The sequence below is a fragment of the Oncorhynchus kisutch genome, linkage group LG2 (assembly GCF_002021735.2).
Source record: "Oncorhynchus kisutch isolate 150728-3 linkage group LG2, Okis_V2, whole genome shotgun sequence".
Classification (NCBI taxonomy): Eukaryota; Metazoa; Chordata; class Actinopteri; order Salmoniformes; family Salmonidae; genus Oncorhynchus; species Oncorhynchus kisutch.
Window position 1 is genome coordinate 64537085 of NC_034175.2, and position 23869 is coordinate 64560953.

Here is a 23869-nt window from a genome sequence, read left to right on the forward strand (position 1 = left end):
AGCACCCCTCCAGCTAGGATGGAGTCCGTCACTGCTCAGCAGGTCAGGCTTGGTCCTGTTTGTGGGTGAGTCCCAGAAAGAGGGCCAATTATCTACAAATTCTATCTTTTGGGAGGGGCAGAAAACAGTTTTCAACCAACGATTGAGTTGTGAGACTCTGCTGTAGAGCTCATCACTCCCCCTAACTGGGAGGGGGCCAGAGACAATTACTCGATGCCGACACATCTTTCTAGCTGATTTACACGCAGAAGCTATGTCGCTTGGTGATCTCTGACTGTTTCATCCTAACATCGTTGGTGCCGACGTGGATAACAATATCTCTATACTCTCTACACTCGCCAGTTTTAGCTTTAGCCAGCACCATCTTCAGATTAGCCTTAACGTCGGTAGCCCTGCCCCCTGGTAAACAGTGTATGATCGCTGGATGATTCGTTTTAAGTCTAATACTGCGGGTAATGGAGTCGCCAATGACTAGAGTTTTCAATTTGTCAGAGCTAATGGTGGGAAGCTTCGGCGTCTCAGACCCCGTAACGAGAGGAGTAGAGACCAGAGAAGACTCGGCCTCTGACTCCGACTTGCTGCTTAATGGGGAAAACCGGTTGAAAGTTTCTGTCGGCTGAATGAGCGACACCGGTTGAGCGTTCCTACAGCATTTCCTTCCAGAAACCGTGAGAAAGTTGTCCGGCTGCGGGGACTGTGCCAGGGGATTTATACTACTATCTGTACTTACTGGTGGCACAGACGCTGTTTCATCCTTTCCTACACTGAAATTACCCTTGCCTAACGATTGCGTCTGAAGCTGGGCTTGTAGCACAGCTATCCTCGCCGTAAGGCGAGTACAGCGACTGCAATTAGAAGGCATCATGTTAATGTTACTACTTAGCTTCGGCTGTTGGAGTTCCTGACGAATCGTGTCCAGATAAAGCGTCCGGAGTGAAAAAGTTGAGGAAAAAAAAATATATATATAAACGGTAGCAAAATAGGTTGTCAACAAAACGCACAGCAACTCGAAAACAAGTCTGCAAGTTGTGACCGGAAATGACATCTGACCGGACGTGTCTCACCGCCAATGCGTGATTCTCTACAATGAGCGATGGCATACACAAACGCTCAAAAGTTTGGGGTCACTTATTTTTTTTAAATGTATTTCACCTTTATTTAACCAGAAAGGGCTCATTGAGATTAAAATCTCTTTTTCAAGAGTGCCCTGGCCAAGATAGGCAGCACCAAGTCATTACGAAAAAATTACAGACAAACAACATGAAACTACAAGTAATCTAGTAAAAACCATTGAATTCACAAGAGTATAAAACAGCAAATTAAAAACATTGCCAGGTCAGGGAATCAGCCTCAAAATCCTTCATCAGTGATTTAAAAACACCAATCGGAACAAGTTCTTCCAGTTTAAAAGTATTTTGTAAGGTGTTCCAAGACGATGGCGCAGAATACATAAAAGCCCTTTTACCAAATTCAGTTCGGACATTTGGAACAGTTAGCAGGATAAAGTCCAGCGAACGAAGAGAGTACCCACCACATTTCTGAACAATAAAAATGCACAAATAAAAAGGTAGTAAACCAAAAATGGCTTTGTGACTGAGCCTACGAGTGACTAGAGAAGGCCAGCCAACCCTGGTTCTTTGTTTTTAGCCATTTTGAGCCTGTATTCGAACTCACAAATGCTGATGCTCCAGATACTCAACTAGTCTAAAGAAGGCCAGTTTTATTGCTTCTTTAATCAGAACAACAGTTTTCAGCTGTGCTAACATAATTGCAAAAGGGTTTAATAATGGTCAATTAGCCTTTTTAAAATTGTAACGACCGGGGTGTAGCGGGTGAGAAGTCAGGCGCAGGAAGCAGAGAGTTCAGGGTAGTGCTATATCGTTTCATGCACAAAAACCGGGGAACATACACCAACCCCATGGAACACAGGGCGCACACCAAAAACAAATGCCCCAAACACGGGGGACTTAAACAGTCCAGCGAAACCCAAGAACATGGGCAAACCGAGACACACAGACGTGTACACACGTACACCAAACAATCCCGCACAACCAGCAGGCGGGCCTGCTGGATAATAAAGCCCGACCAATCAGCCTAAAAGGAACACAGGTGAAATCAATAATCAGAAAGGGGGAAAAGGGATCAGTGACAGGCAGTAGGCCGGTGATGACGACCGCCGAGCGCCACCCGAACAGGAAGGGGAGCCATATTCGGTAGGAATATTACAATAAATCAGCCCATCAGTCTGCCTTGTTATGAAGCTGTGATGGCGAGTTCATTAGTCAGTACAAGGTCGTGTCCACAGCGGCAGGATGGTGATGGACGGTTGGTAGGGTGACCTGATCGCTAATACACAGCATTCCTATCAAACACACCAGGCGCACGCACACACACACACACACACACACACACACACACACACACACACACACACACACACAGGGAAAAAACAAGTGTTTTGCTTCTGCTCTTCCCATCATTCTACATGTTGTGGTTAGATAAAACCTGCTTCATAAGAGGCTCATCAGCCCAGGTGTTTGTAACTATGTCTGTGTCACAGCTTGTTAGCTGTTGATTAGAGTGTGTTTAAATGTGTGTTAGCACGTAGTCTGAGTGGTTTTAGCACCAGATAGGCCACTTAGGATGTGTGAATCATGATTGGTTTGCCCACTGTCGTGTCCCCTTCCTTCCTCCCTCCCACACATGTGTCCCTGTCCTCCATCAGACATCTGTCACTGTCCGCTGCCTTATGGGTAATAGACACACAGCAGGGTCATCAAGGGCAATCACATCATCAACCAGCGTTACCATCACATCATCACCCAGCGTCAACATCACAGAGAGCTACAAAATCATCACAGAGGGCTAGAACATCGTCACAGAGGGCTAAAACATAATCTTATAGGGATAGATCATCACAGAGGGATAGAACATCATCACACAGGGCTGGAACATCATCCCAGATGGCTAGAACATCATCACAGAGGACTAGAACATCATCACAGAGGGCTAGAACTTCATCACATCAGGCTAGAACATCATCACAGCAGGCTAGAACAACATCACAGCGGCTAGAACAACATCGCAGCAGGCTAGAACAACATCACAGCAGGCTAGAACAACATCACAGCAGGCTAGAACATCATCACAGCAGGCTAGAACATCATCACAGCAGGCTAGAACAACATCACAGCAGGCTAGAACATCATCACAGCAGGCTAGAATAACATCACAGCAGGCTAGAACAACATCGCAGCAGGCTAGAATGTCAGAGGGCTAGAACATCATCACAGATGACTAGAACATCACCAGAGAGGGCTAGAACATCATCACAGATGACTAGAACATCACCAGAGAGGGCTAGAACATCATCACAGAGGGCTAGAACATCACCAGAGAGGACAAGAACATCATCAATGTGCATCATCAGCAGGTGAAGAGGACGATGTGTTTCTTGTCGGCTTTCAGAATGTGGCGTTCTAAGTCGTTTTCTTGGGAACATTTTCTGCTTCAGCTCTCCATGTCATCCATTTTGATTTGACATCAACTATAGTGGCTGTTGATCAGCCTACTTTTAATTAACAAATATTAGCATGTATTATTATATGACTAATGACATTTATACAAAATTATGATGAACAACTGGAATTTATGTTTAGGGAGTGAATTTTATTCAAATAAATAGCCACATAAATAAACAATCTTTCTATATAACATTCATACAAACACACACACAGTCAAGTAGCAAATCAGGAAAATCATAAAACGTATTTCTTCACATCCAACATTTGACCAAAAAGGACATCTTACAGATCTGTGTCAAAAAGGTTACTAGTGTTTCAATAGTTCAGTCAAACTACGTTTGTGACCAGTTTTCTCAACTAACAGGAACAACAAAACCTATTTCAGAAATGAGAAATATTCACTGTAAAGTGCAATGCTTATTTTTTTCATTAATACAGCAAGTTAAATCAAAGTATGAAAACTGGGTCTTATGAGTGTCTGGCCCATGGCGGGTCCACCTGTTTTCACTGTGTGCTGATTGGAGAAAAGCAGGGAGTCTCTGAAGGTATGGGGTTTGTTCTGAAGAAGGCACAAGTGTTGGTGGTGAGTGCAGTCAGCCAAAATGAAATGTCATTTAGAAATATTAACAATGCTTCTTTCAGAGAGAAATCTATCAAACAACATTTTAGCTTCAGGCTTCAAACACTTTTCCCCTTCAACATGTTGTTCAAAATGAGACCACTTCACACATAAATAGGCCTAACACATAAACCCAAACATGCTGTGCACAACTCTATCTAGATACTGTACCTTTACCACCTACAGACAATTCATTGAAACAACTTTTCTATTTCTTAGAAAATACATAAACCAATACATCCATGGTCCTGCATTAGCATCTAGTGGCAGAAGCAGCTTTCTCATAGCAGGAGCCACACAGAGTATGCCATGAAAGCACTAGCTAACATTTTGAGTAAACGCTTTCACAGAGGAAAGTCCGTAGTTTCTTTCTCTTACTCCGCTGCCCTCTCTTTGGCTAATCTCGAGTTCTGCCATCATGCAGTAGCAGGCAACCATGTTGTCGATAGGGAAAGCACTGTGAAATGGTTTGGGTCCTTTCGTCTAAACATATGCATTTCTATGTTCAACAAAAAACAGAAGCTTTCTACCACCTGCTCTACTCAGCTAGCTCCCTATGAAGGTCGGAAAACCTTGTACATTCATACAAAAAGAAAAAACACACAAAAAAAACAATAAAATGAACACCAGCAGACAGTTACTGTAGTATCTTATGTCATCTCTCTATCTCTCATTTCTTCTGCATTTCAATGTGAAATATTGCACTATAGTCCCAAAGTCTTTGTTCTGGCTGTGTGAAAGCACCACATCATGTAGCATACACGTAGCCCATATGAGGTGAAAAGTATAGTGGGTAAAGCTTTGTTATGGAAATGGTTGCACTCACTACTGTAAGTGGTTCTGGATAAGAGTGTGTACTAAATGACTCAAATGTAAATGTTTTCCCCTGATAGGGAATGACATCATGCTCATAGGTCTTCAGGGTCTTACGTTTTGACAATATTTACAAATTGAGACATATAAAATGACATAAATACAGAGGGAATATGAGTAGAAAGTAACCATACATGAGTAGAAATGATTAATTGAAAATCAACCTTTTTGTAAGGTGCACACACACATACAGACGCATGCACACACTGCTTGCTAACAGCAGTACCTATTGTGCTTTAGTCACACAGCAAGTCATTTTTTCTTCTCTGGTGAAAGCAGTATAAGCTCAGCTAGAATCTCGCACAAACAAATCACAGTTTGTGAAATCACAATAACATTGTCTTCAAAGAAAGGTTGGAAGTTTAGAATAGTTATGATACTGCATGTTTGTAGGATGGCTACAAAATAGGCGAGGTCAGTACAGGTGCATCAAAGCGGGGACCGAGAGACTGAAAGGCCATCAGACTATTAAATAGCCATCACAAGCCGGCCTCCACCAGTACCCTGTCCTGAACTTAGTCACTGTCACTAGCCAGCTACCACCCGGTTACTCAACCCTGCACCTTAGAAGATGCTACCCTATGTACATAGACATGGAACACTGGTCACTTTAATCATATTTATATATCCCATTTTACCCACTTCATATGCATATACTGTATTCTAGTCAAGTCCATCCTATTCAACTATTGCTGTACATATACTATTCTATCCACGTATTCTTCAGATATACTACATATTCTATCTACATACTGTCCACAATGTCTATACATCCCATCACACATATGCGCTCATACATACAGTACCAGTCAACAGTTCGGACACACCTACTCATTCAATGGTTGAGAGAATTAGTAGAGTGTGCAAAGATGTCATCAAGGTAAATGGGGACGACGTTGAAGAATCTCAATTATAAAATATATTTTGATTCGTTTAACACTTTTTTGGTTAATACATGATTCCAGATGTGTTATTTCATAGTTTTGATGTTTTCACTATTATTCTACAATGTAGAAAATAGTAAAAATAATGAAAAACCTTGGAATGAGTAGGTGTGTCCAAACTTTTGACTGGTACTATATATATATATGTGTATATATATATATGTGTGTATATATATATATATATAATTATTTATACTCCTGACTCCGACATTGTTCGTCTAAATATTACTATATTTCTAAATTCCATTCTTTTACTTTTAGATTTGTGTGTATTGTTGTGTATGGTTAGATATTACTGCACTGTTGGAGCTAGGAACACAAGCATTTCGCTACACCCACAATAACACCTGCTAAACATGTGTATGTGACCAATAAGTCATATCTTCTCCAAAAGACAAACAAAGTCAAAATAAAGAAATAACTTTGGTCTTTTCTAATGAAGTAAAAACAATAAGTAATAAGTCATTAAGGTCTATATACAGTGAGCAAAACTGGAAAAGTAACACAAAACAAAATCAGGAAGACTGGATCCTCCTGTTTTCAAACTTGATGAAAAAAATACAATTGAAACTGTTGAAATAGGTCTTAAATGATCTAGTATGGTATATTGATACCAGTCCTCATTGGGGTTTCAAGACTAGTCCTTCACTCACCCCTCCACAGCGGGACAGGGGTGAGTTGGGGTCCCCATCAGGGACAAAGGAGAGGAACGGAGGTCCCCTGTTGTGTTGAGGGGGTCCCAGACCTTTATTGCTTCTCTGGGGGTTCGGATGAGACCTCAGAGCCGTCACTCCAGAGTTTGGTTATTGCTTAATTCTCAGCTTATGTGATCACACACAGACACACACAACTAGATGTGTGTTTGCATGTTGTTCAAGAGTGTAGATTTGTGACTTGCATCAGTTAAAAAAAATCTATCTCCTCTTTGCTCAGTTTTTCTACCTAATTGTTCTCTTTTCACACTTTTAGAGGATCTGATCTGTCGTCATCTGCTCATCATCTGATGGTCTGTGAGAAACTCCACGTCTCAAAGTTCTGTTCCCACTGTCAAAAAGCGCTTACCCTTCCTGTCCATCAGTGATGACATCACCAGGACATTTTGTCCTCTGGTTGTCATGCAGATCAATCACTCTGTTCCAATAAGAAGTTGTTGTTTTCTGCTTCTCCTTTCTTTCCCTCCATTACTTCACCATCACACAGCTTCTCAGCTGCTGCTGTCCACCGCAGCCCAGCTCCTGCATCTCAGACTCTCTCCCGGAGGCTGAATCCAGACTCCACATCCCCTGCATAGGCATGAGGGGGAAGGGGCCCTTGGTGAAAGCCTGGGTCTGGTCCTGGGCTTGGTCCTGGGGGTTGGTCTGGGGGTGGAGGTTGGTCTCGAGGTAGAGGCTGGACTGCTGGCTTATGTGCAGTCGAGCCTCGAGGAGGTAAGCAGCAGTACCCACGGGGGAGAGAGAGGAAGAGGAGGAGCAGGAGGAAGAGGAGGAGCAGGAGGAAGAGGAGCCATAGGAGGGTGAAGATAACTCCAGAGGTTGCTGCCAGAAGGCATGCTGGAGAGCCAGGGGGCTCTGCTGGGAGGGCAGGGGGTGTTGGGGTTCCCCCTGGAGGAGGGAGGGGGCGGGGGTGTCGAACAGGGTGGAGGGGGCGGCGAAGACTGAGGTGGGGGAGGGGGGCTGCTGCTGGGACAGGAAGAACGGGGGATTCTGGGTAGGTGCTGGCCAAGGAGGCTGAGGTTGGGGCTTGTGCTGGATCTGGAGCATCCTGTAAACAGAGACAGAGGTGGGGTTAGAATGATACTTACGGTGACTACGTGTCTGTGATTGTATTTATGTGCAGTATGTAAGGTTGTGTGTGTGTCTCCCTCTTACCTTTGCTGGTGCAGAACTTCCTCCAGCATGCTGCGGTGCTCACTGATGGTGGGGCCTATTGATCCCCAGGTGCCACGGCTACTGCGGTCGGAGGTCGGAGGGCAGACCTGCCTCGCCAGACCTTTGATCTTATTCAGACCCAGAAGGCCTTTAGTGCGCGTGTTCTTTCTCAGCTGTTGGCGGAAGGCTTTCAGACCTGGGGAGGTGCACAGAGACAGAGACAGGCAGACGATTGGTTAGATGATGATGTGACTGATACATTTCTCTGTAGTAATGATGATGATGAGGATGATGGGACTGATGCATACCTAATGGCTATAAACTGTCATCACCCATACCTTGTGTGAGGGAGGTGTCGGAGGCTCTGCGGCCCTCTTGGAAGCTGGCAGCCTGAGCCTGGGGGAGGAGGTGACAGGAGAGGGCCGGTGGGCTATCGGCGGGGACCAGTGCCCCAGGGTCAGTCCCAATGGCCAGCACGGCTGACAGGCCACCTACAGCGGGGTGCAGAGCGGGGTTGGGGGTGGACGAGGACCTCAGACAGCTGTCAGACGACGCACCATCGGAGGGGCTGACAACGATGCAGGGGGGGTTGCACTGGTGGAAGCGAGCAGAGACCTCGGCCAGGGTGTGTCGCCGGGAGGTGGTGGTGGGCAGGACGAGGGCCGAGCAGGTGTGTGTGACCTCCTCCTCCAGGTCGCGGGGACGCACCTCCTCACTGATGCTGGTCTCCACCAGGCTGTTGGGGGAGATGGAGTGGTTACACAGCAGTCGGTTCAGACTGGCTTCCACCGGGAACGCCACACGTTGGAACAATGCACCTTGGTCATATTCCATCTCCGCGTGCATGGGAGGGGTGCTCTTGCATTGAATGGGGTAGGCTGAAGGTCTGAAGCTGTCCTCCATGATGACCTCTGGGGTACCGGAGTCAGAGGTGCTCCTGGGTCTCTGGTTCCAGGGCCCACACTGACGGCTGAGCTGCTGGGCTCGGTGCTCCCTGATCCTCTCCAACAGTAAGTAGTAGATGGCTGAGAAGTGGTTGTAGCTGCTGCTCTGCAGAGACTGGGGCAGAACAGAAGGACATGTTAGTCAGCCATTTTGGTCCAAAGGGTGTCATAATATAAGGGGCTGTATTAGCCAGCTTTTCACTGTTCCTTCCCCTGTTTGTCTCTCTCACTCTCTCTACATATATTTCTCTCTCAGATAGGTCTGTACCCCGTCAGACTGCGTTCACCCAGACTGATCTCATGAGAGACTGCTGTTGGAGCTCATCTACTCACCGCTAACTGTGTCAGGCTTTAAAAGCAGATGCCAGTTATCCCCCTAATTCTCCCTACAAAATGAGTATTAAGTCCCCCAGGTGTACAGGGATCCAGGGCGTGTTTGACTGTGGTGCCTGCCTAGGAGGCAGCATAACATACCCTGCTCTACTGCCAGACATGACTAACTGTCTCAAAGCCCCACCACTTTCAACCCAGTACCCGACCCCACTACCTCAGTCTTTACAGTGTACTCCAAATACTGTATTCCTGTGGTACTATGTGATCTGTATAACCCATAACCATAACACGTAACATATAACCCATAACCATAACCCATAACCTATAACACATAACCTATAACACATAACCTATAACCTGTAACCTACAACCTATAACCTATAACCTATAACCCATAACCTATAACCCATAACCTATAACACATAACCTATAACACATAACCTATAACACATAACCTATAACCTGTAACTTGTAACCCATAACCCATAACCTATAACCCATAACCTATAACCCATAACCATAACACGTAACATATAACCCATAACCATAACCCATAACCCATAACCTATAACACATAACCTATAACACATAACCCATAACCTGTAACCTATAACCCATAACCATAACCCGTAACCTATAACCCATAACCTATAACACATAACCTATAACACATAACCTATAACCTATAACACATAACCTATAACCTGTAACCTACAACCTATAACCTATAACCTGTAACCTATAACCCATAACCTATAACCCATAACCTGTAACCTACAACCTGTAACCTATAACCCATAACCTGTAACCTACAACCTGTAACCTATAACCCATAACCTATAACCTGTAACCTATAACCCATAACCTATAACACATAACCTATAACCTGTAATCTACAACCCATAAACTATAACACATAACCTATAACACATAACCTATAACACATAACCTATAACACATAACCTATAACACATAACCTATAACACATAACCTATAACACATAACCTATAACCTGTAATCTACAACCCGTAACCTACAACCCGTAACCTATAACCCATAACCTATAACACATAACCTATAACACATAACCTATAACACATAACCTATAACACATAACCTATAACACATAACCTATAACACATAACCTATAACCTGTAACTTACAACCTGTAACCTACAACCTATAACACATAACCTATAACCTGTAACCTATAACCTATAACACATAACCTGTAACCTATAACCTATAACACATAACCTATAACATGTAACTTATAACCCATAACCTATAACACATAACCTATAACCCATAACCTATAACACATAACCTATAACCTGTAACCTATAACCCATAACCTATAACACATAACCTACAACCTGTAACCTATAACCCATAACCTATAACCCATAACCTATAACACATAACCTATAACACATAACCTATAACCTATAACCCATAACCTATAACACATAACCTATAACCTGTAACCTATATAACGGCCCAGCTCCACTCACTCCTACCCTCCTCTAATCCTCCTTCTAGGACAATAACACCAGTAAACCAATTAACCAATCAACCAATTAACACATCAACCAATGAGCCACTCACCTCAATGGTCCTCTGGCGGTCAATGCCCAGGGTTTGCATGATGCCCAGGACAGGCTCGCTGTAGTCCCCCAGGTTAGAGTTGTAGTCTGTGAGGGGAAGGGTCATGCTGAGGGTCTGGTGAAGAGCTGTGGGGTCAGCCAGCATCCAGCGGTGCTGCTTGATCTGGGCCACACTGATCCTCTTAGCTGGGTCTACCACCAGCATCCTACGGATCAGGTTCTCACAGTCTGCGGGGAATAAAGAGGGAGGAAGAGGGAGAAAGGAGGGAGGGAGAATGGAGGGAGAAGGGAGGGAGAGATAGGGAGGGTGGAAGAGATAGGGAGGGAGAGATAGGGAGGGCGGAAGAGATAGGGAGGGAGAAGAGAGGGAGAGATAGGGAGGGCGGAAGAGATAGGGAGGGAGAAGGGAGGTAGGGAGGGCGATAGAAGGGAAAGCAAGGTCAGTCTGATGCTACAGCAGATGCTTTTATATAATATAAACCAGTCATTTTATCAATCAATGTATCAGTCCAATCACACTATGAAATGTGTCACTGTGTGGTTGCCATGGTGTGATGGGTACCTTGAGACATGAAGAAGGGGATTCTGAAGCGCCCCTCTGTGACTCTCTGTCTGAGGGCAGGGAGGCTGGGACCGTCGAACGGAAGGGAACCGCACACGAGAACGTACAGAACCACACCCAGACTCTTTAGAGGAGAGACACCAGGAGGAGAACGTCAACAAATGGCCTCTCCCTTTACTTCACTATTCATTGGTTTGACATGAAGATGGTAGAACTACGGTTCAAAACACATTGTGTACAGTTTCCCTGTCAGCCCTTACCCAGATATCCAACTGTGGCCCTTCGTACTCCTTCCCCTCGAACACCTCGGGTGCTGCGTAAGGGGGGCTGCCGCACCATGTAGACAGGGGCTCGCCTGCGTTGTAGAAGTTACCGAATCCAAAGTCTGAACGGGAAGGAGAAAGAGATTGGTTAGTTTGTGAAACTCGTGGTTGTTTGAGTCCTGTATTCCCTGCTGGCTACAGAGTTTTTTCTTGTTGATATTGCGTAATGTTAATCACATAATGACAGATGAAAGGCCAGATAGCATCTGAGCTAATATCACCCTGGGCTCTGACACAGAGCTCTGATTGTCCTGCCACAATGAGGCACTGAGGTTGACCCGCTGGGCACTGTCTTGCTTTCTGGCAGTGTGTATGTGTTTGTTTGTGTGTGTGTGTTTACTGAATACAGATTGTCACCCTGGCTCTCTGTGGCATCAGATCAGGCCTGCTATGACCCTGCTATTTCACCCTAAAGAACCTAGTTCTTGGCAGTTGGCAATTCATTAGCACTCAGACCCAGTAACAATCTTTTAATTACAGTGATGCAGGTCTTCTCTTCAGTAGAGAGATTAAGAAGTCTGGGAATCACATAGAGAACCATAAAGGATAGAGGGGAGTCTGCTATCTATTATCTCCCAGACAGACTCACAGCCAGCTTGATGTTCATGTTATCTCCCAGACAGACTCACGGCCAGTTTGATGTTCATGTTATCTCCCAGACAGACTCACGGCCAGTTTGATGTTCGTGTTATCTCCCAGACAGACTCACCGGCCAGTTTGATGTTCATGTTGGCATCCAGCAGTAGATTCTCAGTTTTGAGGTCTCTGTGAACGATGTGGTGTCTGTGGCAGTAATCCACTGCCGTCAGAATCTGCCCGAACTTCTTCTGCGCCTCGTCCTCGCTCATGCGCCCGTTTGAGGTCAAGTAGTCTGGAGGACAAGAGGGAGAGAGAGAGAGAGAGAGAGAGAGAGAGAGAGAGAGAGAGAGAGAGAGAGAGAGAGAGAGAGAGAGAGAGAGAGAGGGGGCGTTTTAGACTCAGATGCCTAAACCATTTATACATCCTGGGTGAGGGAGGAACTTCATATCTATTTTACCCCTTTTATTACCTAAAAAGGTACTGCACAACCAGTGGAGGCTGCTGAGGGGAGGACGGCTCATAATAACATCTGGAATGGAGTCAATGGACTGGTATCGAACGTATGGAAACCATGTCTTCGATGTGTTTGATACCATTCCATTGACTCTAGTCCAGCCATTATTATGAGCCGTCCTCCCCTCAGCAGCCTCCACTGTGCCCAACACAGGTTACAACAAAGGGATATTTTATTTGATCCTCACCGAACATCTCTCCATTTTTGGCGTATTCTGTCACAATGTACAGCATATCTTTAGTCTCCATTACCTAAGAGAAACACAAAGAGAGACATAGAGGAGAAGTTAGCTAAAAGTATACACACACAAACATACCGTGATGACGTGAGGAGAGAGAACTTTTCACTCTGTGCGTGTTTTAGCAGAGCCAGGACTGAGCACTGGGGACATTTTCTGGCAACCTTCATTTTCCTCTGACCACACTACCCCTTCCTGTTCCATAACTCCTGTCACACACACACACTGGGCATGCTGACTTTCCATGATATGAACTGTTGCATAACAGAGATGACAGGCACTTCCTGTATGCTCTTTATTTATAGGACCCGAACACGATACGAACACATGAGTCCACACAGGCAAATACACACACAACAGTTCAAACCCGTGTTCCCACTAAACTGTGTTGTCTTTCACCAGTTGTTGTTGTTGGGAATGTTGTGTCACTACCACTTCTTAGGAATGAAAGCCTGATTAACATCACTGCCAGGACTCAATAAACCAAAACCTAACGCTAGCTAAGTCACGGATCAACAACAATGGCAGTCATTTCATAACCTCGTTTAATTTCCAAACCAGTTTCTCTTTCATTTTTCTAACTGCGTGAGCAGCCGTAATGGTTAGGGATACACAGACGCTCCACATAGTCTCTAGTCTTCGTCTGAGAGAGATGAGCACCACTCTTTGTCCCTCTCACCCTAGAGGTGCTGCTGATGTCATACAGGCTTCCAGGGAAGTGGTCTGGCACGTTAAGGGCCCCTCATACTGGCCCCTTGAAGAGTGGTGTGTGGGGGAGTGTGTGAATGAGAGAGGAAAAGAGAGAAAGAAAGAGAAATAGACAACAGGCTGTGGTCATCTCCAGAAGTACAGGGGGAAAAAGTGTCATTTTGTTCACAAAAGAGCATTCAGTATGTAAAGGTCAGCATATCTAAAGGTCGAGGTTCAACACTTTAGTGTTATTTTGGAGTTTTTTTTTTTGGTGGTGGTGGATCAGCTTTAATATTGCAAATAGATTGTGGCTTTTTTCAATGTAATTGTTGGCCTCATTTCCAATCCCCCACTGTTTGTTAGTGTAACAGAAGGATGAGAGGGAGAGGATGTGACCTCCGGATCACAAGGTTGCCTTTACTGCACTACACCTCCCCCTCAGTGGGCAGATGAGGGGGTGTCACAGAGAGGGGGTGTCACAGGGGGGGGGGGGGGTAACCCAGTTCAGAGCCATTAGTCATCCAGTGACTCCTCTTAAGTGAGAAGTTTCCCTGGCTGTCGAGAGCACAGCAGCACTGTCAGATGTGACCATTACTGTGAGCCCTGATTGGAAATGCTGATTAGCTTTAGGAGGACTATCCCTCAGTACTAATTTGCTCACAGTGGTGGCTCGTCCTCTGGAAGACATATGACACATCAGGCTTTCCTGTCCAACTCAAAGTGTTGTGTGTGTGCGTGTGCGTGTGCGTGTGTGTGTGTGTGTGTGTGTGTGTGTGTGTGTGTGGGAGGGGGGGGGGGGCCCTTCTAATAAGATCTTTCCCCAGGATTTCGGGTGTGGAAGGGAACACAATTTCGCAATCTCAGCAGTCACCCTCTTAAATCCCTCAGCAGTCACCCTCTTAAATCCCTCAGCAGTCACCCTCTTAAATCCCTCAGCAGTCACCTTCTTAAATCCGGACATCCAGTAATCCTCAAAACCAGCAAAACAGCACAGAACTGAACAAAGGTCAGAAAACTGCTGATTGAAAAAAGATGTGTGTGTGTGTATAAACCCATATGTACCATAACACAAACAGTGAAACCTTCCTTTCCATTTCAGCCATACATTTCATCTCTTCCAAGCCACCACACGTCCATCCCTACTCCTTGTCCTTTAAGTTAAATAAAGGTCAAATAAAAAACATATACAAATAATAGGCCCTCTACCTCTCCTGTTTACTGTGCATGTGTTATTCATCCCCGGCACCCACTCAGCTCCTGTGTCTCTCTGTGGACTCATAGCCAAACACACAGCCCAGTCACTCAGCAATATCCATGATGGATAGTGTGTCAGTCAACACACCTAAAATAACAGATCCCCCCCCCCCCCCCCCCCCCCCCCCCAGTGGAACAGTGGATCATCATAGAGACAACACACACCTGGTAGAGTTTGATGATATGGGGGTGGTTAAGCAGCTTCATTATCTGGACCTCCCTGTAGATCTTCTCTAGGTTGGATGGGTTTAGTCTCGTCTTGTCAATGATCTTTATGGCCACCTGGCAGTGGAAAACCAACCAACACAGCAAACTGTAAACACACGATAAGGTCTACTATATCCAGGACAAATGCACTGTGAGAGGCTGATATGATTCTACCAAATGTTTTTGTTCTTTTCAGATGTGTCCGTGTGATTTAGAAATGAATAAAATATGACATGGAACCATTGGTAAGGAATGATTTGGGATGCTGACCTGTGTTTTGGTGACTTTGTGCCTTGCCAGTTTGACCACGGCAAAGTTTCCTTTCCCGAGCGTGCTGATGATCTCATAGAAGCCGACCTGGAGAGGCCTTCCCTGGGTATGGTTGGGCTGGGCCCCCTGGCTGCTCTCGGTCATGATCACCATGATGATTATTATATTCCAAAGGATAGGATACAAATTGTGTGTAGTACCTGCGTTACAAAAGTACAAATTTGAAATATCAAATGCGCATACGCCTATGATTAATGGCATTGTTGAATTTTTTATTGTAGGCCTATTATTAGTGTGTTATCATTGGTTAGGCCTAATGCATTACATTATCAATGTATTATTATCATTATTGATAATAACGTTATAATTATAATCATTAGGCTACACATTTAACTAGGCGTAGTTCTTCCACAATTACTATTAAAAAACGCAAAGATTCTGAATTAACATTGCCATTGCATCATCATGCACAAAATAATTCAAGATAGAGCACATCATTTCATGTCTTTCAAATCTTCAAGTTTGCACTAAATTGAATTACTGCTCTAACCATATATTAATTCTATTAAATACGGCTTTTGAAGCGCTGGCGTCATACTAAACATGCCCAAATATGAAAAGTCTATGCTTAATAGACATGTAGACATTTATAACATAACACACAATACAGAATTGTTAAGTGTTAAGAAAATGGCAATGGCAGCTCCGCGCACACAGGCTGCCCGAGTAAAACAAATAAAAACGGTCTCAATAAATAAAACATTATTATATATGTCCATTATAGATCCACTTTGAAAATCAAACCAGATTTTCCAAAGAATCATAAGAGCATTGCCGTGTCTTACCTTATTGGATGTAGGTGCACCAGCTCCTCTCACAGTTTAATCGGTTGTTACAGACAGCTATACAAGTCATTCTATAAGGATATTAGTTGCAGTAAATATGAGAAAAGTATAATGAAAAACAGCATTTCACTTTTTTATTTTCCTTCTTTTAAAAGAAATATCTACATAAATGTACACTGAAGTGTACACTAAAGTGTGCCAGCCGTATCAGTTAGAACTATTTACAGGTTGATTTGGCCGGTCACAACCCCGGCTACCGCACTGTTCGGTCTGCCTGTGCGCTCCTGTGGAATGCAGACAGCCACAGTGTTCATGGGAAACTCCTCCTCTCTCGCTGCTATAGGCTAACAAATTGATACCCACCTCATTAACGTCACACTCGCGTCAGAACTTCGAGCAAAGCACAAGCCTGGGCGCAAGCGCAAGGCAGAGGTTGCCAGGCAACCGTGCGGCTCGGCGCGCGGTGACGCGAGTGCTGATGGAGAGGTTGCTTGGAGATGGGGACGATGACGTCAGTCCCGGAGATGTGTCACCACGTGATGTTTCCTCCCAAGCTGTTGTTGTATAGCGGAGCTCGAGCTTGGGCTCGCTCATCGCTGCTGGAAAGCATTTGCGTGTGTGCGCTCCCTCGACTTTCAGTTGACTTTCGTCTCCTTACTTTGGGAGGAAAAGTGAAATTGGAAATGGTTCTGAGTAATTATGAACCTTTTAAACTGGTTATACATGGCATGTTTTCAAACTTTTTGCATTAAGTGCACACATCATTCTATACTATACCACATAGCTTGCAAAGCAAAACTGTGTAGTCAACATGCACTTGTTTTATAATGTAGGCAAGATTGCAGATTTGGAGCTGGGTTGCTGTTAGATGCATGCATGCTTTTCCTTGTGGTAATTCACTGCATTTGACCCTGAAAATCACCAGAACCTCCACTTGGACCTCTGTATTACTCACATGGGAGAGAGTATGGTTTAATAGAGGAGGAGTGTAGAGAACATAAGAGAGGAGTGAGAGAGGGAGGGAAGGAGAGAGAAGCTAAGAGATAAGTAGAGAGGGAGGGAAGGAGAGAGAAGTAGAGGGGGAGGGAAGGAGAGAGAAGCTAAGAGATAAGTAGAGAGGGAGGGAAGGAGAGAGAAGTAGAGGGGGAGGGAAGGAGAGAGAAGTAGAGGGGGAGGGAAGGAGAGAGAAGCTAAGAGATAAGTAGAGGGGGAGGGAAGGAGAGATAAGTAGAGAGGGAGGGAAGGAGAGAGAAGTAGAGGGGGAGGGGAGGAGAGAGAAGCTAAGAGATAAGTAGAGGGGGAGGGGAGGAGAGAGAAGCTAAGAGATAAGTAGAGGGGGAGGGAAGGAGAGAGAAGCTAAGAGATAAGTAGAGGGGGAGGGAAGGAGAGAGAAGTAGAGGGGGAGGGAAGGAGAGAGAAGCTAAGAGATAAGTAGAGAGGGAGGGAAGGAGAGATAAGTAGAGAGGGAGGGAAGGAGAGAGAAGTAGAGGGGGAGGGAAGGAGAGAGAAGCTAAGAGATAAGTAGAGGGGGAGGGAAGGAGAGAGAAGCTAAGAGATAAGTAGAGGGGGAGGGAAGGAGAGAGAAGTAGAGGGGGAGGGAAGGAGAGAGAAGTAGAGGGGGAGGGAAGGAGAGAGAAGCTAAGAGATAAGTAGAGAGGGAGGGAAGGAGAGATAAGTAGAGAGGGAGGGAAGGAGAGAGAAGTAGAGGGGGAGGGAAGGAGAGAGAAGCTAAGAGATAAGTAGAGGGGGAGGGAAGGAGAGAGAAGCTAAGAGATAAGTAGAGGGGGAGGGAAGGAGAGAGAAGTAGAGGGGGAGGGAAGGAGAGAGAAGCTAAGAGATAAGTAGAGGGGGAGGGAAGGAGAGAGAAGTAGAGGGGGAGGGAAGGAGAGAGAAGCTAAGAGATAAGTAGAGGGGGAGGGAAGGAGAGAGAAGCTAAGAGATAAGTAGAGGGGGAGGGAAGGAGAGAGAAGTAGAGGGGGAGGGAAGGAGAGAGAAGCTAAGAGATAAGTAGAGGGGGAGGGAAGGAGAGAGAAGTAGAGGGGGAGGGAAGGAGAGAGAAGCTAAGAGATAAGTAGAGGGGGAGGGAAGGAGAGAGAAGTAGAGGGGGAGGGAAGGAGAGAGAAGTAGAGGGGGAGGGAAGGAGAGAGAAGCTAAGAGATAAGTAGAGGGGGGGGAGGAGAGAGAAGCTAAGAGATAAGTAGAGAGGGAGGGAAGGAGAGAGAAGCTAAGAGATAAGTAGAGGGGGAGGGAAGGAGAGAGAAGTAGAGGGGGAGGGAAGGAGAGAGAAGCTAAGAGATAAGTAGAGGGGGAGGGAAGGAGAGAGAAGTAGAGGGGGAGGGAAGGAGAGAGAAGCTAAGAGATAAGTAGAGGGGGAGGGAAGGAGAGAGAAGCTAAGAGATAAGTAGAGGGGGAGGGAAGGAGAGAGAAGTAGAGGGGGAGGGAAGGAGAGAGAAGCTAAGAGATAAGTAGAGGGGGAGGGAAGGAGAGAGAAGTAGAGGGGGAGGGAAGGAGAGAGAAGCTACGAGATAAGTAGAGGGGGAGGGAAGGAGAGAGAAGCTAAGAGATAAGTAGAGAGGGAGGGAAGGAGAGAGAAGCTAAGAGATAAGTAGAGGGGGAGGGAAGGAGAGAGAAGCTAAGAGATAAGTAGAGGGGGAGGGAAGGAGAGAGAAGTAGAGGGGGAGGGAAGGAGAGAGAAGCTAAGAGATAAGTAGAGAGGGAGGGAAGGAGAGAGAAGCTAAGAGATAAGTAGAGAGGGAGGGAAGGAGAGAGAAGCTAAGAGATAAGTAGAGGGGGAGGGAAGGAGAGAGAAGCTAAGAGATAAGTAGAGAGGGAGGGAAGGAGAGAGAAGTATAAGGGGAGGGAAGGAGAGAGAAGCTAAGAGATAAGTAGAGGGGGAGGGAAGGAGAGAGAAGTAGAGGGGGAGGGAAGGAGAGAGAAGCTAAGAGATAAGTAGAGGGGGAGGGAAGGAGAGAGAAGTAGAGGGGGAGGGAAGGAGAGAGAAGCTAAGAGATAAGTAGAGGGGGAGGGAAGGAGAGAGAAGTAGAGGGGGAGGGAAGGAGAGAGAAGTAGAGGGGGTGTGAAGGAGAGAGAAGCTAAGAGATAAGTAGAGGGGGAGGGAAGGAGAGAGAAGCTAAGAGATAAGTAGAGAGGGAGGGAAGGAGAGAGAAGCTAAGAGATAAGTAGAGGGGGAGGGAAGGAGAGAGAAGTAGAGGGGGAGGGAAGGAGAGAGAAGCTAAGAGATAAGTAGAGGGGGAGGGAAGGAGAGAGAAGTAGAGGGGGAGGGAAGGAGAGAGAAGCTAAGAGATAAGTAGAGAGGGAGGGAAGGAGAGAGAAGCTAAGAGATAAGTAGAGAGGGAGGGAAGGAGAGAGAAGCTAAGAGATAAGTAGAGGGGGAGGGAAGGAGAGAGAAGCTAAGAGATAAGTAGAGAGGGAGGGAAGGAGAGAGAAGCTAAGAGATAAGTAGAGAGGGAGGGAAGGAGAGAGAAGCTAAGAGATAAGTAGAGGGGGAGGGAAGGAGAGAGAAGCTAAGAGATAAGTAGAGAGGGAGGGAAGGAGAGAGAAGCTAAGAGATAAGTAGAGGGGGAGGGAAGGAGAGAGAAGCTAAGAGATAAGTTGAGGGGGAGGGAAGGAGAGAAGCTAAGAGATAAGTAGAGGGGGAGGGAAGGAGAGAGAAGCTAAGAGATAAGTAGAGGGGGGGGGGAGGAGAGAGAATAAGAGATAAGTAGCCTAGAGGGAGCTGGGAGAGGGGGAGGGAAGGAGAGAAAGGAGGCGAGGGAGCAGAGCAGAGAGATTGGGGAAGGTGAGAGGGGGGACTGAGTGGAAAGGTACTCTGCATTTGGTGTGCTGCATTCAAACACACACTCACACTTTTTCAATCCAGTCAGCCAGATGAGAGAAAGGCATACGTGCAGTACACAAGGCTGCCTTCTAAACAGGTCAACAGCCCAGTGCTTTCATTCCATAACTGTTTTTGACAGAGTTTACAGTCGTGGCTGTTAAACACAGCTCAAATTGGGAACGTTCATAGTTCCCTCTGTCAAAAAGAGAGCCAGAGGCAACAATAACTCTGACACCTCCAATTTGTTGAACATTCCAGGAAGTTTCCACCCCCACTCCAAAGCCAACCTGGGGGATATTAGTTCTGTTGACGTCAACATATCTGTCATTTCTCCTTTCACTGTGTGTCAGTAATTACAGAGTGATGCTACTGGGCCTCCCAACAAATGTCATTCCTCTTTTCTTAATGTCCACACAACTATTCATTTATGCTATTGGACAATCTACATATCTGTCGTTTCTTTTCTCTCTGTGCCGGTACCTTTGATTGATGTTGTGGGGCATCGAAATATCAATAATCTGTCTGTCACTGTCAAATTGATGCTATTGGATGTGTACTGTACATAGCGCTTAGCATTCCATTGGGCTGATACTCAGTCAGGGAGGGAGGGAGGGAAGGAGGGAGGGAGGGGTGATGTAGCTGTACACTGTACCGCTTCAGCTACAAACAGCTTCTTGCTTCTTTTGTAAACCACATCCATTGTAGCGTTGAAGCTTCATCATGATCTCTTGCAGATGTGAGGATGCAGTGTGCAGAGGCTTCCGCAGGATAGTGCTCACATGTTGGTGGTCTGTCTCTACCACCACTGCTCGCCCGTATATGAAATCATGAAACTTCTGACAGGCGAAAACAAGGGTCAACATCTCTTTCTCTATCTGAGCGTAACACAGGTGAAAACTAGGGTCAACATCTTTCTCTATCTGAGCGTAACACATGTGAAAACAAGATTCAACATCTCTTTCTCTATCTGAGCGTAGCACAGGTGAAAACAAGGTTCAACATCTCTTTCTCTATCTGAGCGTAACACAGGTGAAAACAAGGGTCAACATCTCTTTCTCTATCTGAGAGTAACACAGGCGAAAACAAGGGTCAACATCTCTTTCTCTATCTGAGCATAGCACAGGTGAAAACAAGGTTCAACATCTCTTTCTCTATCTGAGCGTAACACAGGTGAAAACAAGGTTCAACATCTCTTTCTCTATCTGAGCATAACTGTCTCAGTCTCTGTCTGTGCTCTTGATGCAAACACCACTGACCTACATGAACTCTGTACCTGTACCCCCTGTATATAGTCTCACTATTGTTATTTCAATGCTGCTCTTAAATTACTTGTTACTTTTATCTCTTATTCTTATCTGTATTTTTTAAAACTGCATTGTTGGTTAGGGGCTTGTAAGTAAGCATTTCACTGTAAGGTCTACACCTGTTGTATTCTGCGCATGTGACTAATACAATATGATTTGATTTGTTATAAACATACTGCTCCGAGACCATGCTGGGACACATCTGCAGATAGGACCACTGGTTTGCCCACTGCAGCCCACATCATAGTACTGGAGCACTGCTGTGCTGGACAGCAGTTATTTCAGTTTGGTGAAGGCAGGGTCATGTTGCTCCTACCAGCACCATTCAGTGTCCTGATGGAGGAGCTGGCGGAGGGGCCCGTCACCTGTGGCTGCAGGGCCTGCTTCTCTTCTGCCTGATGGCCTCTGTCTTATTTCTGGGTCAGGTTTCACCTCGTCGGCTATGAGGAGGTGACCGCCGTAAGGAACCTCATGGAGCCTGAATCTGCCCTTCTCTGGATTCAGCTTCAAGTTGACAGCCCTAATCCTGTTGAGGACCTGCTTGAGGGGCTCATCGTGTTTACCTAGTGGGCCTCCCCACACCAGGATTTTATCCACCACCATCTCACATGGCTGCCCAACAAACAGCTACTCCAGCGATCTCTGGAAGACCTCACTGCCAGTGGAGTAACCTGAACCTTCCAACAGGATACATGAATGTGGTTAGTTTAGAATATTTCTCATCGAGAGGAATTTGCCAGAATCCACATTTTTCATCAACAATGCTGAACACTTTTGCACCAGGCTGTTCTGTAGTTTCATGGTGGTGTGGCCTTAGCAGTACTTTTTTCAGGTGCACTGGGTTCATGCATAGCCTGTCAGAGGCATCCTTTTTTATAGAAGCTTCAATGGCGGAAACACACTCTCTGGCTTCATTGCCAGGGATTACAACACTTAACCCTGACATCCTGTCAATTTCTTTCATCACTTTCTCTTTCATTGCTATTGGTCTGTCTGTTACTGTCCCATTTATACTGTTGGATGTGTACTGTACTTAGTGCTGAAAAGTACCCAGCATTTGATTGGGCTGATTCTTGCCCAGGGAGGGAGAAAGGGAGGGAGGAGGAAAGGGAGGGAGGGTGGGTGGGAGGGAGGGGTGATGTAGCTGTACAGTAGTAGGTGACTTAGTGGCATATTATTGTTCACACATCACCATGCCACAGCATCATGAACAGGGCCTTGACATTAATTAGGGGGTACCCCTGCAGAGGTGTCAAACTCCTCCACTCAGAGAGACAGCCCAGTCAGCTCTGAAAGGTCCACAGAGGACTTTTGCAACTCCTGCCATAACTCAGGTATACCCACTAATGCCAGAGTAGAAGAATAATAGCATGGGTATAGCTACAATCAATAGAATAGAATAGAACAGAATAGAATAGAACAGAATAGAATAGAACCAAATTGAACAGAATATAACAGAATATAATAACAGAATACACAAATAAGTATGCCACTACCGTAACAGACATATGAGTAAGAGCAGTAAGAATGAAATTCAAAAGAACAAACCTCAGAGGAAAAGTGCAATGACGTTGTTATACTATGAACATATAATAGATGCCTGGGGAATAACCATCCCTCTGTGCCCCATGATAACATAGAGGTAAAAACACACTTGTGACACAGATCATGAGAGGGGGAAATGAGAGAGAGAGAGAGAGAGAGAGAGAGAGAGATTCAGATTGAGAAAGAAAGATAATGAGAATGACAGACATAGACCAAGCGAGAGAGAGATATTCAGATTGAGAAAGAAAGATAATGAGAATGACAGACAGAGACCAAGCGTGATAGAGAGATGGTGAGAGAAAACCAGAGAGAAAGAGTGGGTGGAGAGAGTAGGAGTAGGTAAATATCACATTTCACCGCACAACCTGATCCCAGAGCATTTCGTATTAGTCTGTACGTAAATCCGAGACACTTACATTTCGTATGGTACAATTGAAGACGGAAGTTTACATACACCTTAGCCAAATACATTTAAACTCACTTTTTCACAATTCCTGACATTTAATCCTTGCAAAAAAATCTCTGTTTTAGGTCAGTTAGGATCACCACTTGATTTTAAGAATGTGAAATGTCAGAATAATAGTAGAGGGAATGATTTATTGCAGCTTTCCTTTCTTTCACATTCCCAGTGGGTCAGAAGTTTACATACACTCAATTAGTATTTGATAGCATTGCCTTTAAATTGTTCCCACAATAAGTTGGGTGAATTTTGGCCCATTCCTCCTGACAGAGCTGGTGTAACTGAGTCAGGTTTGTAGGCCTCCTTGCTGTCACACACTTTTTCAGTTCTGCCCATTAATTTTCTATGGCATTGAGGTCAGGGCTTTATGATGGCCACTATAATACATTGACTTTGTTGTCCTTAACCCATTTTGCCACAACTTTGGAAGTATGCTTGGGGTCCTTGTCCATTTGGAAGACCAATTTGCGACCAAGCTGTAACTTCCTGACTGATGTCTTGAGATGTTGCTTCAAAATGTCTACATAA

The 23869-nt window shown here is 45.3% G+C and overlaps 1 protein-coding gene across 1 annotated transcript; it reads right to left on the bottom strand.

The window, feature by feature from the left end:
• Positions 1-3648: 3648 nt before the first annotated feature.
• Positions 3649-16508, bottom strand: sik1 (salt-inducible kinase 1). The gene is made up of 11 exons (XM_020460299.2): positions 16195-16508; positions 15350-15549; positions 15038-15154; positions 12878-12941; positions 12307-12468; positions 11535-11659; positions 11275-11398; positions 10714-10940; positions 8167-8887; positions 7829-8024; positions 3649-7721 (listed from the first exon to the last, which is right to left on the bottom strand). Exons 2-11 carry the CDS (start codon positions 15500-15502, stop codon positions 7142-7144), a joined length of 2469 nt encoding a protein of 822 aa, XP_020315888.1. The 5' UTR covers positions 15503-15549; positions 16195-16508; the 3' UTR covers positions 3649-7141.
• Positions 16509-23869: the final 7361 nt, after the last annotated feature.